This window comes from Cucumis melo, chromosome 8 (assembly GCF_025177605.1).
Source record: "Cucumis melo cultivar AY chromosome 8, USDA_Cmelo_AY_1.0, whole genome shotgun sequence".
In the NCBI taxonomy this organism is placed as follows: Eukaryota; Viridiplantae; Streptophyta; class Magnoliopsida; order Cucurbitales; family Cucurbitaceae; genus Cucumis; species Cucumis melo.
Genome location: NC_066864.1, coordinates 20,128,069 through 20,144,244, shown reverse-complemented (window position 1 = coordinate 20,144,244; position 16,176 = coordinate 20,128,069). Strand labels below are relative to the sequence as shown.

Here is a 16,176-nt window from a genome sequence, read left to right as displayed (position 1 = left end):
TCTAACTGAAAATAAAATAATATTAATTTGATTGTATTTAAAAATTACATAATAATATGAAAATTATATGAACTTAACAGTAAATAATGTAATGAATGAAATTGTATTATCATAATACTAAGTTTTTTTTTTTTTGCTATGAGTAACATATTATTATGTATTTAAACAAAAAGAATTGAAATATTAAGTTGGAGACCAAAATAGTAATTCTACTCAGGTGAAAAAGGGGACAGTGAGAATAATCACTCTCTCTCCCAACAACTATTTTATGTAGTCTTTCTCTTGTAGTTTGTACACAGTGCCACCATAGACATAGACTTCTATCACACCCTTTTTTTTCTTTTTTCTACCTTTTTGTTTTCCCTTTTCCCTCTCTTACTTTTCCGTTCTCTCTCTCTCTCTCTCTCTATATCTATGCCTGAAATTGCAAGTTTATGAGCTTCCATTTCTCTCTTAAAGTTGGATTGGAAATGTGGTTTGCCTTTGATGGAGGGCATCGCTTCCAAGCCAAGTAAAGAAAGCTAAGCTACCATTACAATTAACAAAATTATAGTATGTTTCTCTCTTTAATCTCTCTCTCTCTCTCTCTCTCTCTCTCTCTTTCTTCTTACTGATGCATGATTATGATGACTTTGATTATGGTTTATTTGCTCTATTTGTTGCTTCATTAATTTACTCTTACTTCCTCACTCTTAGATCCGTGTTTCCCACTGTTCCAAGAAGATCCCCCTGCTCAAATTTCCCCCTTTTTGTTTGAAAAGCTCGATTCGACCTGTGCAATGCTTCTCTGATTTTGCTTCCTTCCAGGTAGTTTACTTTCTTGAGTCTTATCCTGTTGGGTTTAGCTGAAATGGGTTGGGGTCCAAAGGGGAAAAGGGTGTGTTCTGATTGAGCTTCAGGAGAAAGTAGTAGGGAAAATTCGACTTTGTACGGCTTTTCTTAGCTGGTTTTCTTATTCTCTTTTCACTTCTTCTTCCCCTTTGCTTTGGGGTTGTTGATAAAATGTCGTGTTGACTGGTTTAATTCAACCCTACTGGCGGGGTTTTGAAGTTCGGTGAGCTTGAAATTTGGCTTTGCAATGAGAACCCACGTATGCAAATTTTCCTTCAAGATTTTTAGTAACGGAAATTGGGGCGTTACAGTTCTTTATTGAATGCATTGTTTATCCTAGCGAGCTTATTCAATTTTTAGACTGTTTGCGAAGTTATTATAAGTTCTCATCGCGCTGAAGGATGGCCTTGAATTAGGAATTTATGATTCCCATTTTTTTTGCTAATTAACCTTCTAGGTTTTCTCTCCATCTGATCCCACGCTTAAGGAATTGCATTTGCAATTCTTACGAGATTGAGACACCAAAATTGTTACTAAAAGATCTTTGATGTTGTTCTACATCGCATTTTAGGATCCATTGGAAGTGGTAATGGCATCCGGGCAAGGTCCAAAGTCTAAAAAATTGGGTCCTGTTAGTACAAGGGTTGCCAAATCGCCATCATCTTCTACTACCTCATCATCAAAACAGTATCTGGAAACTTCTATTGATGGGCAGAGCTCTCCTGCATCTTCTTCAGCTCGAAGTAAGCCTCAGTATTTTTACTCAGAAAATGTGCACTTAGATGTGGAAAGATCCAAAGAAAATGTTACAGTCACAGTTCGCTTTCGTCCGCTCAGGTGCATTTTTGTTTTTTACAAATTTATCTATAGCTTCTACAAGTAGGTTTTCTGGCCAAGTTCTAATGAGCGTGACTGATTTATCTTTGAGAAGTCCAAGGGAGATTCGTCAAGGGGAGGATATTGCATGGTATGCGGATGGTGAAACAATTGTGCGGAATGAGCATAATCCGACTACAGCATATGCTTATGGTAATTTTTTTGGAGGGTATTTGATGCCTTATGATGTAAGATATTTGTACTTGGTTAAAACAGACTGATTTCAATAATAACTTGTTAGGGTGCTCGCCCCTTAGATTAAAAGATGCATATGCACCAAATATGTATGAATCATAACCCTAGGCTCTATTAATGGAGAAAAATTAGAATGGCGCTACTGCAAATCATTCTTTATCATAGTATTTCAGTTGTCAAGTTGAAGGCCATATTGATGAAATGTCTTAAGGCTACACTTCTCTTCTATATTCCTTCATCTAATGCGATTTTGTCCTCCTGATGGTGCTATTAAATTATCAAAATTGCACATTAAAATCTAAAGTTTTTTAGTTTTGTTGGAACGTGTACTTGTACTTAATGTTTCATATGCCATTGCATATCATATTCAGTATTTAGATTTATTTTCTCTCTTCTTTTTCCATAAATCTTTGTATCTTATTTGGTCATGCATCCAATCATCATATAAGGTGTATTAGTTGTCTTTGATTCTATTACTTTTAAATTTGTGATCAATAATCTGTTTGAAGAGGTCACGATTCTAAATTTTGTTATAATGTCAAAAGTAGTGTTGTCTCACTTTAAATATGTTCTTTTCGTGCTTTTAGATCGAGTTTTTGGTCCTACAACAACTACTCGTCATGTCTATGATATCGCTGCTCAGCATGTTGTTAGTGGCGCTATGGAGGGTGTTAATGGTAAGCTTTACTGATATTTTGCATCAAAGTTAAGTTCGAGTAAATAGTTGAGTTATATCTCGATAACTAATTGATTTATTAAGTTCTTTCTGGTTACAATATTTGCCTTCATTTTGCTTTGTTTTAAACGTGAAAAGTGAGAAGGATAAGTTGTGATGAAGGACCAGTCGTCTAAGAGTAGGGAACAAAAACAATGTATAACATTATATTAATACCCGATTCCTTAAAGCTGCAACCAAAAGTTCAGCTGCTTCTCTCTTTTGTTTTTTTGGAATTTTAAAATATGAGACATATAATCATATTTCATTAATTATGTGAAATTACAAAAAGGCAAAATGTGCCGTGTGGGATTACATAATGCTATTCCATTGTGAAATAAAAGAAAATGAGATAACAATAAAAAATGGAACGTGAATATACACCATGAAAGTGAAATATACAAAAGACTATCAATAAAGTGAGGGAAATCTGAATTTCTATCTTCAAATATGCGATGATTCCTCTTGTTCCAAATGAGCCAAAGGTCCACAAGATCTCCTTTTCCTTCTTGGAAGGGTGGAGGGGTCATTTGGAAAAAGCACATGGTAATTGAACTTTGTCCAAGCTCAGCTGTTACTAAGGTCCAAAGGTAAGCCGGTTTGGGATGGTTCATTTTCTCTTCTCATAGCGTGCCCAAGAAAGTGCGCCAATGGAGTCTTTATAAGAATTATCAATTACATTACTGAGTATGGAAAAGCACTACAAAACTAGAGCCCTGTATTCTCTCCGCTCCCCAAAAACTGGTTCACAACCCCCCACCCACATTTTACTAAGGATAATTTACAACAAGTATAACTTCTGCTGGCCCTTTGACACCTTCACTATTTCCTAATTAGACTTGGGCTGGGGGGTACTTTTCCCAGTCGGATCATTTAGGAAAAGAGTTCCCTTGTGTCTGCAACATAGCTTACATTCATTTTTTCGCTGTACATATTCATGCTCGGCTCTGAATGCCATTGGTAAGAATGTTCCTGATCGCTACACTTGGTATCTGCTGGCTTTACTATGAGTGATCTGAGCATTAAAACTGCTGACTAATACTGTTTTTGTCATATGACCATGATTTGCTGTTTGAAAAATATTTGTTATGCTCAGATAATTGAAGATCAAGTACCTGATTTGCTTGAGGGAAAATGTGCTCATTCTCAATCATCAATGCATTCCAGCAACTCCAAGCTGTTTTTAGAGGCTAATCCAAATTTATTGGAAGTTAGTTGCACCCTAATTCAAGCCCCAACCCATCCTTCTAAGTTACTTTCTCATCATTCTCACCTTATCCAGTTTAAGTACTCTGATTTCCCTATGCTTAACTTGAAGGTTAAATTTCTGATAGGCTCTCTAAGCAAAATCCCTCTCAATCACTCTAGCAAGAAGCATGAGTCTTCTTCTGAGACTCTCTTTTCAATATCAGTAGTGAGGAATTGGAGCATTTGGATAGGTCAACTGAGCTTGAGAGACAAAAACTTTTTGAGCCACTAGAACCAGATCTCAATGCCCTGTTTCAATGCGAGGAAGAGCCAAAATCTTCAAATTTTTCCTTCTTCAACTTGCTCGTCTCCAATCTTGCGAAATACCAGAACATTTAAAGTCAATAGTTGTTGATTGTGGACTTATTCTAATTTGACTCTTCAGCCCTTAAATGTATTCCTCTCAGATGTTGGACCAACTTCAGTCTTTCTTGGATTTCTCTCTATGGGTGGCAAGTGAAGACTCTATGCTGATTCTGATGTTTTGAAAGACTTTTTCGAGCTTCCTCTGAATTTGGGATTACTATGGCAAGACAGTTACGGGGCAGCTGATTGCATCTTCTCGCAAGTTTCTAGATTCAAATGGGTTCCTTATGAGAGAGATTTTCGTTATGCTTTGTATTTAGCATTCCACGGCTTTGGTTCTGTTTAGCTTGATTATTTTCTGTTGGAATTCGTTTTTAGATTGTCATCTCCTCTTGCTACCTAAGTTTAGCTTTTGTTGTTGTCGTTGACTGAATTCTTCTCTTTTCTCTTGCTCTTAGTATAACACTCTTGTACTTTGTGCTTTACTCTCATTTATCAATAATAATTTAAAGAGGCTTGTCTCCGTTTCATAAAAGAAAAGTATGTTATGCTATTTATTTTCTAATCTTGTCGCCCCCTTCCCAGGTACAATATTTGCATATGGGGTGACGAGCAGTGGGAAGACTCACACCATGCATGTAAGATGCAAAATTGATTTTCCTCAGCATTTCTTATAAACAGTATTTTTGTATGAACAAGACTGTTTTATTGAACAGGAGATAGGGAAAATTTGACCTCAGCATGTAGGAAGCATACGATTTATTTAATGAATGGCTATAAAATGGTCTCAATAAATGATACTCACCCATCTTTATCAACAAAGAGAGAGAATATCATATTTTAGGTGGTCCTAAGTTGGTTGGAAGCCAATCCGATTGCGGTGTCTGTGACGTTTGGGTTTTTGAAGAAGACAATTCCAACCCTTCTTTGTTTCTCTGTTTGTTATAAAAAAAATAGGAGCACTAGTGTATTATTATTTTTTTAATAAGGAAGTAATGGTATTTTAAAGACGGATTGTTGGAAGAAGAATCTCCTGCTTCTGGGAGGTTTGTTCCAGCTGTTCCTTTGATTATACCCGGATACTGGATAGTTGTTATTCATTTTTCTTCCAAGTTTCTAAATGTTATTTGTGACTCATTAAAGCCTAGAGGACAATTGTGTACGATCTCAAGTTCATTCCTTGTCTAAGGAATGTGTACACAGTTTGCCAAGGAGGCATTGTTCTTCAATGGTTTTTAGTCAATTGACTCTTTTGATCCCCTTATCGAAGATTCAATTTACAAGAGGTGTTGCCTGTTCCTCTCCTTCCAAGGATCTCTCTCGGTCCTATGATTTCGATGAGAACTCGGTTGTTAGCATGATTTATGAAGAATCTGATTTTCATTATTTGGACCCAGTTCCTGAGGAATCGTTTTAGACTTTAGTAGAACATATAGGGAAAGTTTTTGATTTATTGTTCCATAGGAATGAGGAAAAGCAATGTGTTCAAGGTACAATGGTTTTTTTTTTTTTTTGTTTTTCTTTTTTTTTATAGGAGACAAACTTGTATATTCCAATAGAGAACCTAAGTCTAGTGAAGAAAAGCCTTCCTATTGTTTGAAATCATCAAAAGGCGATAGTTACACAAGAATTTGGTGTGGTTTGTGCACCACCAAGAGGCTGTATGTTGTTCAACAACCTATAAAGAATCAAAAGTAGCATATTTATCTCTTTTGTGGTGTTCAAGATACAGGTTGAGTACTTCTTTATCTCCCTCTCAGATACCGTCCACATTTTCTTCAATTTTAGAAACTTGTGGTTATCAATTGTGTGAAATGGTTTAAATTCGTCCCCGATCTTACGGAATGCTCCGCTGCACTTTGTTTCATGGTATCCTTTGGGTTGAAGATACATTCACCAAGCCTAACTCTTTTGTAGAGATGGTCAAAGGTTGCTGCTGCAAATGCTATGTTCTTTCTCCACTGTCGTGCCCTCTTTGTTTGGTTGTTTGTACAGTATTGTAGCCTTTCTCTTCGTGTGCTTGTTCTCGAGTTTAGTTGGGGTTCACTTTGCTTTGGGAGATTTCAACAGTCTTTATAGACTAAACCTCCTTCATTGGATTGCTCGCTTTGGTTTAGTGTGAGTTCTAGCCTCTTCACATTAGATCTAGATTGATCTTTTTTTTCTCTTGCTTTAGCCCTTTTATCCTTTTTCTCTATGTATTTGTCTTGGAAATTTTGGATACTATTGCTTCTGGTTTCCTTATACTTTGAGCACTAGGCTTTTTATTTTATCAATGAAAAGTTGTTTCCTTTAAAACAAAAATAGCTGGAATATTGAGGTAGCTGTCGTATTTCATTCAATGTTAGTGTAAAGCCATTCACCTTTCATAGGCTATTTTTAAACATAAAACAAACTGGTAGTTATTCACAGTTTAATACATTAGTACATTATTATTTGCATGTGGGGTATTTGGGTTGAGAGAAATAATAGCAGAATCTTTAAAGCGGTGGAGAGATTTGGTGAAGAGCCTTGGAAGGTGACTAGATTTAACTCTTCTTTGTGGGTTCCGTTAATTAGGTTTCTTGTAATTATTAGCTTGGCATCGTTCTATTGGATTGAGATCTGGTTTTCTCAAACCTAGTCTAGGGGTCTTTTTTGTTATTGGGCTTGTTCTTTTGTACTCTCTTGGATGGTCTTTCATTTCTCTCAATGAAACTTGGTTTCTTACAAAATAACACGAACATTATTATTTCTTTCATTTAAGTATTTCAGTACTCATAAGTTCTAAGGTTAAATAGGAAAGGATGCCTTTGACTTGGAGTTAAGAAAAGGATGTCTTTGACTTGGATGCCTTTCTCTTAGTTGGATTCCCTTCTTTAGTGGGAGGTTTTTTGTGGGGTTTGTTTTTCTGTATGCCCTTGTATTCTTTCATTCTTTCTCAATGAAAGTTGTTTCTATAAAAAAAGATATTACATATTCTTGGATGAACTTTTGATGGCTTGTTTATGGTCTAGAGACATTTCAGGGACGTACATTTAACTTGTCATGTAAGAGGGCACTATTTTATGAATCTATATTCAAAGGAGGCTGGCAGGCTGTTATAAACATAACTAGACCTAGTGTGCTTCTTATTAGACTATGAAAAATGTGATTTATATAGATACATAAAATGATTAGATAACATTGCCAATGAACTTATATAGTTTATACCCCATTTGTAGGGTGATCAGAGGTCGCCAGGAATAATACCACTGGCTGTGAAGGATGCATTTAGCATCATCCAAGAGGTAAATGCGAGGAAACTATCTAGGGTTTAAATACATCATCTTGAAAGTAATACTTTGTTTGATGTCTTTCTACATCCAGACTCCAAATCGGGAGTTTCTTCTTCGGGTGTCATACCTAGAAATCTACAATGAGGTATGATCCTTTCCATTTAGGTTTTTTAGTGAAATTTTGTGAGCTTTTAGATATCTGATGTAAAAATCAAAGTTAAATAATTCAAAATCAGGTGTCTACTTAAGTTGGGTGGTATTAATGGCACTAAAATGTTTCCTTCATTCCAGGTTGTTAATGATTTGTTGAATCCTGCTGGACAAAATCTAAGAATCAGAGAGGATGCGCAGGTAATGCACTTGTTTTCTTATTCTTTATTCAATGCTTATATGTCATCTAATGCCAGTTCAAGAGGTCGAGTCCCTCCTTGCTAGGAGAATCAGAGAGGATTCTCAGGTGACAGAACTCCTTTTGCTGTAGTATATTAATTACACCAAAACCATTTAGACTTTCAAGAGGTTTGATTTTCTCCTTGGGAAGCTCCTAGGTAATTTAAGCTCACCCTTTTATCTCTATTGTTCTTATAGATAATATCATAGACTGAGCACTTGCTCATATAATTCCTCAAGTCTCGCACAAAATCACTCCCCTACTTCTGCTTAGACTCACAGTTATTCCTCCTGACAAACCTGAGGTACTACGAATGCTTTCCACTCCTTGAAATACCCTTGGCCCAAAGGTTTGAATTGTTAATGAAATACCTCAAAGTTTTATTCAATACCTCGAAATGTACAGCGCTGCCACATTTATAGACATGGTAGAAACGAATCGGTAAAACAAGGAATGAACTGGCAGTAAAGGTAGCTGGTTGGTGGTTTAAAAGCACCCACCCAAATACAAAAACTTCACCAAACTTAAAGTAATAAAACTACCCAACTAAGACTTTACAAGAATAAAGAGAAACAAAGAATAATGGCAAGAAATGCCAAGAACACCAAGATGTCACTACATCGCTCAATGTGACTCTATCACACTTCTCAGGAAATTTCTTCTACAATTTTCCCCTTTCTACTAAAGTGGAAACTCTTCTTCATCCAAAGATGAATCCATGGCTGGGTGTACACTCACATCGCCGCTGGGGCTAGGATAGCATCTATCTAGGGTACCACAGATGGAATTGAGGATGAATACCTGACTCTTTTTGCAGTTGGTTGGAGTCTATATGCTACTTTCCCCACCCGTTTTTCTATTTTGGAATTGTTCATAGTACTTGGATGCTGGTGTATGCCCTTGTTTTCTTTCATTTTTTTCTTAAAGAAAGTTGTTGATTTAAAAAAAAAAAAAAGAAAAAGAAATAGAAAAAAAAAACAAAGAAGTACTTGGATGCTGGTCCCAAGTTCCCCGTACTTGCCACTGACTTGTACCTTGGGGTTTTTCTTGGCTTCCAGTCATAGAAAAGATGGTTAAAAAGGTGAGATGGTGGAATACTTTTCAACTTTTAAAAGGGAGGCTGCGTTGTGTAATTCAGTTTTATCTAACGGTCCAATCTACTATACATCCTAATTTCTGATGCCAATAAAGATTTGTCTACTGATAAGTGGAAAAAAGCGAATCTTCTCATAGGCAATGGGAAGGGACATGGGGATGGAAGTCTCAAGGATCACCATAACCTTTAGAAGGAGGAATTTTAGGAATTGATGGTCTAAAATTTAAAAACTATACCTTTTTGGCAAATTGGGGATGAAATTCTTTAGGGAGTTTAACTAATTATGGCATAAGGTGGTTTGAATACAAACGCCCATGGGCTCGGTTGCCAATATGGCAGCATGGCTAGGAAGAGCTTTCCAAAGCAGTAAAAGATAGACAACTAGTTCAGTAATAAGGGCATCTTCATGATTAACACATTCTCTAGCATCGTTTGATAACCAAGGCCCTTTCTTCATCATACCAAATGTATCGTCATTGAAAACCTTTGAGGTTGTGGGAGCGAGCATCATATGAAGCAAAATAAAGTTTGTGGTGGATATTGCTTGATTCAACGACACCAATTAAACTCAAATGGCTCTTGCTTTGTCCAGCGGCTTTGTAAGCATCGTGTGCTATCACTTGCATCCCTAATCCCTTTACTCGTCTCGCCACTTTCAATCCCATTTTGCCAGATCCCATTGGCCATCACTGCTAGTGTTTTTCCCACCACTAAAACTCCAATGTACTTGTCCCGTTCCCTTTTCTTGGAAACCCATTTCAATGAATCACTCTCTTGCACTCTGTATTCCAATTTATTTTACCCAGATTGGAATTTGGGTTTTCTGTGTGATTTATTTCGAGAGATAATCTTCCATTTTCCGGAGGAATTGATTCTCGTCATGTGCTTTTTTAGATGGCAGCCAACATAGGGGTAACAAAAAGACACTTTTAACTTTAAGACACTTTTAACAACAAGACCAAAAATAGAGGTGTTTACAGTAGAACTCTGCTCTCTGACTTCAACTAAAGCAAGCAATAAAGTTCAAAATCTTGAAAAATCCTTGAAATTGGAACAAGGGACTATATTAATCTCGAAAAGAACTACTTAAGGGCAGAGTAGCAAGGCCCCAATCCCCAAAAGAACCGTCAACGCCTCCCAATTTTGGAGAATGTAGTTGAGGTTGTAATGCCAAATGAAAACCTTGTGTCTGAGAGTCCAAGAAGGGGATGTAATTTGTACAAGGTTACGAATATCAACATAAGAATTTGATTTATCTTCGATGATCCTTATATTTCTATTTCTTTCTTTCCAAATAGTGCATTCTTTGAAGAAGTGCATCTAAGGATCTCATTCATATCCTTTGAAGCTGTCAGTTTGCTTGATCAAGTTGAGATAGCTTCTTCGAAGTTTTTGGGGTTTGTTTGGCTTGTAATAGAGAGTGTTCCATTTGGCAGGAGGTTCTTCTCTGCATCCACTGTTTTGTGACATGGCACGGTTTCTTTGGCATGTCGGTTTTTGGCAGTGTTATGAGGTGTTTATTTTGAAAGAAATAATTAGAGTTCTAGTGGGGCTGAAAGGTCTTGGTGAGAGGTTTGATTTTTAGTGAGGTTCAATGTTTCTCTGTTTCTCTTTGAGCTTCAACTTCTAAAGGTTTCTTTTTTTCTTTTGGTTAGGTACAATCCTCAATTAGAGCCCTTTTCTGTATGGTTAATTGCTTCCATACGCACCTTTGTTCTCTTGCATGTTTTCTCAGTGAAGGCTTTGGTTTTATTAAGGAAAAAAAAAAAAAAAAAAGAAAAGAAAAGAAAAGAAAACTGGGCGAAATATGTGATTGTTTTCTTTACCATATGGCTAATCTTTTACACTTCTGCATTCATTTAGCTTTTGTATAATGAATCAAGGAGGACTAATTATGGATCTTAGCTTTGCCGATTTTCATTATATTCATATTCTACTTGCTTGCAGCCATGATATTTATTCCAGCTATAAAGAGATAAATCATTATAAGACTGTTGAAACTATGTGCATTTATTTTTGTGTTGACGTTTTTAGGGCACATTTGTGGAAGGAATTAAGGAAGAAGTTGTTTTATCTCCAGCTCATGCACTTTCACTTATTGCAGCGGGAGAAGGTAAGAATACTCGAGAGGTGCTTTGGTTTCATGGAAAAAAAAAGGATTTGAATATTTCTACGACGATTTATTTCTCTTGCAACATTCGTTTTAAATGCTTATTGTCATTTCATAATGAGTCAAAATAACATTTTTTTATTAGATTTGCAGTTGCTCAAAAGTGTTATCTAATACGTTTACTTTAAGGGTAGGAATGATGGTGGGAAATCTTCATTTGAAATGAGGATGAGTTTGAGAGTTGAGAAAAATTTCGTGCAATTCAACTCGAGGAATAAGGATGGATAATTTTTTTCCGGTTTCTGGACCCAATTATGGCCTTGAATTCAAACCTACAGTCATAATTCTTTTTAATTCTTAACTGTCTCTTTGTCAATTAAATTTGGTTTTTGGAGTAATTAATTTCTTATTTTCAGAGGACCCAATAATGGGCATATGTAATATATATTATATACAATGATACAAAAAAGGAAGCTAACAAGGAAAGGAAATTATCGAGTTATAATTAAAAATATAAGACTAATATCTAATCTAAACAAAGTAATAATCTATTTAAGTGATACAAATATTCATAAATTACTATTTTCTCTAAAAGATTTACTATTTATTTATTTATTTTATAAATAACTAATTAGTTGAACCAATAAACAGTAAAACTTCTCTCTACTCTAACTCCTTATGCATTTACGTGTGAAGTCTTTCACTCTTTTTGATGTAGGAAGAATGGAGTTAATTTGGTAATATTATAGGTTAATAAACTCTATGACTAGGAGTTTTCCGTTTTTGTATGATACACATTTTCAATCAAAAAATAAAAGATTTACGATCTTGGTTCTTGGAGGGATTACTCCTTTAGGCTACTTAGGTTACATATAATTGGTATTAAAACAACCATTTGGTACAAGACCAGGAACTCTTGATGACGCTAATCTCATAAGGGAGCTCTGAGTGTTGTGTTCATCGGCAAACAACCCATAAATATTTAGGGGAACCCTTTAAAACTCAAGAAAGAAAGAAAAGAATTAATGAATGGATTTTTATTGCTTGAAAAAAAGGATTTTTACAAGCTAAGAAAAAAGTTCAAGGCTCAAAATTATTCTTTTGATTATGAACTTCAACCAAGAAAGGCCGATTCCTATTCAAAAAATTCAATGAATAAATATTATACCTATGACATTGAAATACGACAAAATGACTACATTGATCATGTTGCATTAGAGAAAATAAAAAAAGAACAAAAGAACTCCAAAGTTATTTGGGAAAAATGTCTCAAGTATAGATCAATTATCAATTCATTTGAAAAGTTCAACAAAAATTGATTTCATATAAGATAAAACAAAGGAATCATGGTTGTAAACTTTTCAAATAGAAAATCTGGAAGATAAAATCGGGGAAAATCTTGTTGAGATCTATGTAGTTGATGAAGGTGATTGGGGTAATAATCATGCAAACGAAGTTGAAGAAAAAGAAGGAACATAGACAATGCTTGTGAATTGATTACTGCAAACTGAGCAAGAACGAAGACAATGCTTGTGAATTGACTACCGCAAACTAAGCAAGAACGAAGACAATGCAAACTGAGCAAGGACGACCCATGGATTTCGTTGGAAATTGATTACCGCAATGTCAAAGAATGTGAAGCGAACGGTGAAGAAGAGGTGGTGCTTGAAGGGATATCTTCATAAGATTAATTTTTTTTATTGGTCCTATAACTACAGGTTTGAATGAGCTCGATGGAAACGTCTTTTTTGGGTTATGGCTGAGGAGCATTTGATAGCACGGGGTTCATCTCAAAACCAAATGGCAAGGAGAGGAGTAACCCATCTATCTTTTAAGGAGTGTGAGTCTCCTTGGTTTTTCCAACGTGGGATTCTCAGCATCTTAACAAGTAGAAGTTCATCTTTTGGTGACATCCTAAGGTGCTGCTAAATGGAATTTTGGATTTTCTGTCTTGGATTTACTCTTTGAATGTCTCCTCAGTTTTGCAGCACAAAATGCCCTCAAGCTGTCCTTCTCCCTCTACTTGTTCAACATGGTGAAGACACTCTTCATTTTTTCTTTCTGTGCCCCGATTCAGCTTGGTGTTAGGCAAAATTATTCTCTGTCTTCGACTTGTCTTGGGTGCACTGTAATGACTTTAGGGGCAACGTTCAACATCTTCTTATTGGACCTCATTTCAACAAAACTTCTCAAATTCTTTGGCTAAATGCAAGAAAGGCTATGTTGGTGGAGTTTTGGTTTTGAGAGAAACCAAGGGTCTTTCATGACAAATCCCACAATTGGGTAGATTGATATGAAGTTACCTGTCGGAATGCTTCATCGATCTTTTTGAAGTGTTTTTCTAGCTATAGCATTCAGGAGTTCAACTTGAATTGGAGAGCATTTATTTTTCCAGCTTAATCGAATCCTTTAGTGAAGTTTATCCTTCGTGAAGTTTTGTTCTTGATCCTGTACTCTGTTTCCCATTTCATTCTATGCTTTCGGTGGATATGGTTGTAAAGGCTTAGCTTGACCTAGAATGTCCTTTCGTAATTGTGGAGGATGATGATGGTGCTATGGGGTGTCAACTTAGTTGAGATGTCTGATTTTCTACACCTCTGGTATAATTCTCTTTGTATCATGTGTTTTTGTCTCATTATTAAATTTATATTAATAGATTAGTTTCCTTTCAAAAAAAAAAAAAAAAAAAATCTGAAATTATCCAAAAAGGACCCAATAATGGGTAGATATAATACAAGAGAAGTTCTAACTATGAGAAATAATTAAAAGATGTAAATGATATATTTAAATGCAACTAAGCTATATACAAATCTACAGGAGGCAATCAATAATCTTACTTTTACAGTACTTGATCTCGTTTCTTAAAATTTCTTTTGTAACGTTACTTACCAGCCCCACTCTTCTGTATTATGGATGACTATTGAATAGATCTACCATTTTATAGTTTGCTAATGATTACAGATTTTACTTCAGGCATTTTGTTGTTAGTATATGTTTATTTTGTAAAGGCTAATCCTTTTAATCTTTTTAATCTATTGTCTCATTAGCATGACTATTCATTTTTTCGCTAATAAAGTTGTATATTGTTGTTGCATCTGTTTGTTATTATTCAATATTACATTCATAAAAGTTTCACTTTGCGATAAGATTTCAATTGTTGCGAACAGAACACAGGCATGTTGGGTCGACAAATTTCAATTTGTTAAGCAGCAGAAGCCACACAATATTTACGTTGGTAAATCTATATCTTAACAAAAGCATAACACTATCTTGATTGATTGTAGTCTCTTTTTTGGTTGGCTAATCACGTGTCATTCTTCACCAACTTTTACTTTATGAATTTAGACCTGATTTTGCCACTCTCTTATTATTGCTTGCAGAAGTACACGTGCATTGAGTGATATATTATGATGGTGAATATCATTCCTGTATTGAGTGTTACCCTTTTCCTTTTTTCTCCATCGGTGAAGGCTTTCTAATAGTAGTTAGTTATTAATCTCTTGGTAAAGCGTTTTCAATTGGGCGTTGGGACCTCCTTCCTGTAGATGCTTCTATTATTATTAAAGAATGTCTGGTCTTCTTTCTTGTTTATGCATTCTTATCGTGTTATACGTATCATTTTTATTTCAGTGCTTGTTTTATGCAAGAATTGTAATACTTTCTTGTTATTGAACACACATAGGCATATCCAAGAGTATCAAGTTTAAAATGGCTATCTGAACAGCATTTTGTTGGCCTTTAATTCAATCCTTAGGCACTTTAAATTCCTAGCTTTATTTTTTCAATGGATTTTTCTTCTGTTAAAGTCCCAAGAAATGTCGGACCACTTACATATTAAATTTTTTGTTCCAATTCATCTTTTCACTATCCAATTTTTGGTTTGTGCCTTATTCGCTATAAGTATTTCTCTACATCTGGTTTTTAAAGGATCGCATGATGTCGAAGAGGCTGAAAGAATAGTAATGCCTTTGAATACGCGTAGCCTCCTCAGGCATGGAGTGATAGCGGCCAATAAGAATACTTAGATCTGTTTTACTTGTTTGGTAAATGGTAATCTAGAGAGAGACGTGTCAATTCAGAAACGTAGTGTTTACTTCCTATATCTTAAGAATAAAGATTGATGGGTCATGTATTTGTTCAATGGGGCAGCCTAATTGATCAAAAGTTGTAGGTTTCATATATTTGATCAGAAGTTGTAGGTTTCATATATTTGATCAGAAGTTGTAGGTTTCATATATGAATACCTTGGTTTCGCAACATTTTTGTAGTTATTCTTGTATTTTTTTTATTACCAATAAGGGGCACTTTCTAGTAATTGTTTTCATTTTGTATTCCCAAACAGGGTCGTCCATTGTTTTAGTGGCTTTCTTTTGTTCTTTCATTAATTATTCTTATGAAAATGAATAAGAGAAAAAAAATCATGGTCACTTGTTGGACCCCTTTTTGAGCTTAAAAGAAATACCGACTTTCTTAGGGCTTTGGCATGGAGTAGAAATGTGTGGTGTATCTTCTATAGGTATTTTTTAGTCAGGGGGCTAGCTACCTAGGGATACGAAAATTATTGTTCACTGTATTTATTTCTGTTAATTAAATAAAAATGTGAGTCTAAATGTGAGAGAAATTTCAGTAACTAATGTGAATTAACCAACCTAAAAATTATAGTATTTGAGATTTTAAACTTGATATGTTTTATCGAAATTTATTGAATTGAATATTTTTTTATTCGAAGTACAGAATTTAATAGCATATAGGCAAATAAGTAATATCATTGATTAAACTTTCACTTTAAGTTACTTTTCTTTTCCTTGTTCTTCTTGTGGTCATGACACCTCATTGATTTTGGTTTTATTAATTTTTTAATTTTATTTTTGATTTTTGATTTATTTATTTGTTTGATAGGTGACATTTTTTTAATCTTTTTTATTTTCTATTTGTAACAAGAATAGAAGACATCGTTCATTTATTGTTGAAATAGTAATTTCAATCTTGTAAACAGACTATAGAGAGCAGTCCATGTGGTGAAACCGGTGAAGGAGAAGCTGTGAACCTGTCTCAATTGGTAAAAGACACCAAACCTTTCAACATTTAATTATAAATTGACTATTTACGTGATTATCTTGTAGTGTACGTCAATTATCTGCGATTTTTTTG

General features: G+C 35.0%; 1 protein-coding gene across 2 annotated transcripts in view; it reads left to right on the top strand.

The window, feature by feature from the left end:
- Positions 1-355: 355 nt before the first annotated feature.
- LOC103486115 (kinesin-like protein KIN-7K, chloroplastic) overlaps positions 356-16,176 on the top strand; it is a 37,211-nt gene continuing 21,390 nt past the window's right edge. Inside the window, exons 1-12 of one of the 2 annotated variants that reach the window (XM_008443960.3) lie at positions 357-552; positions 697-807; positions 1,403-1,668; positions 1,763-1,860; positions 2,490-2,579; positions 4,757-4,809; positions 7,375-7,440; positions 7,520-7,573; positions 7,720-7,779; positions 10,950-11,028; positions 14,193-14,260; positions 16,022-16,084. In XM_008443960.3, the coding sequence (XP_008442182.1) occupies positions 1,421-1,668; positions 1,763-1,860; positions 2,490-2,579; positions 4,757-4,809; positions 7,375-7,440; positions 7,520-7,573; positions 7,720-7,779; positions 10,950-11,028; positions 14,193-14,260; positions 16,022-16,084 (879 nt within the window). In that variant the 5' untranslated portion in view covers positions 357-552; positions 697-807; positions 1,403-1,420. Of the gene's footprint in view, positions 553-696; positions 808-1,402; positions 1,669-1,762; positions 1,861-2,489; positions 2,580-4,756; positions 4,810-7,374; positions 7,441-7,519; positions 7,574-7,719; positions 7,780-10,949; positions 11,029-14,192; positions 14,261-16,021; positions 16,085-16,176 lie in introns of both variants that reach the window. The other variant, XM_008443961.3, reaches the window with a different exon arrangement.